General features: G+C 41.7%; 1 protein-coding gene across 1 annotated transcript in view; it reads left to right on the plus strand.

Annotated features, from left to right (window-relative positions):
* Positions 1–2,102, plus strand: part of LOC126395968 (zinc finger protein 721-like) — a 19,322-nt gene that overhangs the window by 12,932 nt on the left and 4,288 nt on the right. The window contains exons 5-6 of the mRNA XM_050053770.1: positions 264–907; positions 1,877–1,952. Coding sequence (XP_049909727.1) covers positions 264–907; positions 1,877–1,952 — 720 coding nt within the window. The remainder of the gene's footprint in view (positions 1–263; positions 908–1,876; positions 1,953–2,102) is intronic.

Genomic DNA, 2,102 nt, shown 5'->3' on the forward strand with positions numbered 1-2,102 from the left:
TCAGGAGGGAGAGCAGCTTGAAGTGAAGCAGGAGACTGAGACCTTTCTAGTGACTCCTAGTGATGAGGAAAGTGAGCAGCAGCTCCTCTGTCACAGCTCTCATGGAGCTGAGAGTGAAGATGAGGAAGGAGACGAGCAAGGAGACTCAACATCAAGTGGAGAAGCAGAGCCAGAAGAACAGAATAGACGTCACAAGCGCAGAAGTCACACTAACCGTGTAGACAACCCCAACTTATCAGAGACTGATCATAATACTCACACAGGTAAAACACCTTTTAAATGTGACAATTGTGGGAAAGCTTTCAAGTTTCAGTCTCGTTTTAATTTACACCTGAGAATCCACACAGGAGAGAAGCCGTATTGTTGTAACACATGTGGGAAAACATTCAGTCATATGTCAACTCTGAACGTTCATAAAAGAGTCCACACAGGTGAGAAGCCATATTGTTGCAACACATGTGGAAAAGATTTTCGATATAAGAGTCACTTGATTCGCCACATGAGAACCCACACAGGAGAGAAGCCATTTCCTTGCAACACATGTGGGAAAACATTCAGTCTGATGTCAACTCTAAAAGCTCATAAAAGAGTCCACACAGGTGAGAAGCCTTATTGTTGCAAAACATGTGGAAAAGATTTTCGATATACGAGTCACTTGATTTGCCACATGAGAACCCACACAGGAGGGAAGCCATATTCTTGCAGCACCTGTGGGAAAGGATTCTTTCGGACAACATATTTGAGAACTCACATGAGAGTCCACACAGGTGAGAAGCCTTATTCTTGCAAAACCTGTGGAAAATTTTTTAAACAGAGTGGAAACTTGTCGGACCACATGAGAAGAGTCCACACAGGTAAAAAGCGTTCGTTTGCAGGATCTGCAGGAAAAGATACTTTGAGGGCTCTCGTTTGACTCGGCATATGAAATTGCATTCAAGCAAGTAACCTTGTATTTCAAAAAATGATATTGGAGACAATTCAGTTCTGGTGGCTCATGGTTAAAACACACAAGAACTCAGAAGTGAGGAGCCACANTATTTTAACGAGAAACACATTAATGGCGACGTCACATAGTCAGGAATAAAGATTTACTTACAGTTTGTACAGTAATAATAATAATAATAATAATAATAAATAATATAGGCTATTTTAATATGATATATTTTAATGCTAAAGCAGTAATCAGATCAGATATATATGTATATATAACAAAACAAAACTGGCATATTAAATTGATATTAGTTAGCCTATTTAATCAGTTAATTGCACTACACTGTTTTCTTTCAATTTTTTTTCCTCCTCTCTCCTTGACATCTTGCATGTTGTCTGAGCTCAACAGTCCAAGCTCAACAGTCCAAAATGGCGGCAGCGCCCCTAGTGGCTGTTGGCAAAAAAATCAACGGAGCTTCGCCTCTTGGTATCCATGCTCTTTGATTCAATACGCCCCACGGTCGGAACTTATCAGTATAACACTAGCGGAAGTAAACAATCTAAACGCACCAGTCGCGAGGGAATTTAAGCAGGTTTGTCCATGAGGAAAAGTTGGAGTGACTGTAATTGTGATGAAGCAACAATGTCTTTAGTTGAGTATTTGAGAGGGTTTGTCAGCGAGAGACTAACTGCTGCTGCTGAAGAAATATTGGGAGTTTTTGAGAAAACTATCGTCGAGTACGAGAAAGAGATCGACCGTCAGCGCATACTGTTGGATATAGCTTGGAAACCGGAAGTTAACTTACACAGGATAGGTGAGTAGCACTTTGTTATTTTAATACCACAAAAGAGAAGACTAATATTTATAAAACCAGCTCGCATGTGAGCATTTTCTTGTTTGTCATCAGAGTAGTATGTGTTCCTTTTGTTGTGTGTCCCTCCAGAGCTCCCACAGCAAGATGTGTGTAAGGAGGAGGAGGTTGTCGCTGAGCAGCAGCTCTGTATTGAGGAGAGGAGCTCCAGTGTGGACCAAGAGGAGCCAGAGCCTCCACAGATTAAAAAGGAAGAGGAGGAAGTGTGCAGCAATCAGGAGGGAGAGCAGCTTGAAGTGAAGCAGGAGACTGAGACCTTTCTAGTGACTCCTAGTGATGAGGAAAGTGAGCAGCAGCTCC

The sequence above is a fragment of the Epinephelus moara genome, chromosome 9 (genome assembly GCF_006386435.1).
Source record: "Epinephelus moara isolate mb chromosome 9, YSFRI_EMoa_1.0, whole genome shotgun sequence".
NCBI classification, from domain to species: domain Eukaryota; kingdom Metazoa; phylum Chordata; class Actinopteri; order Perciformes; family Serranidae; genus Epinephelus; species Epinephelus moara.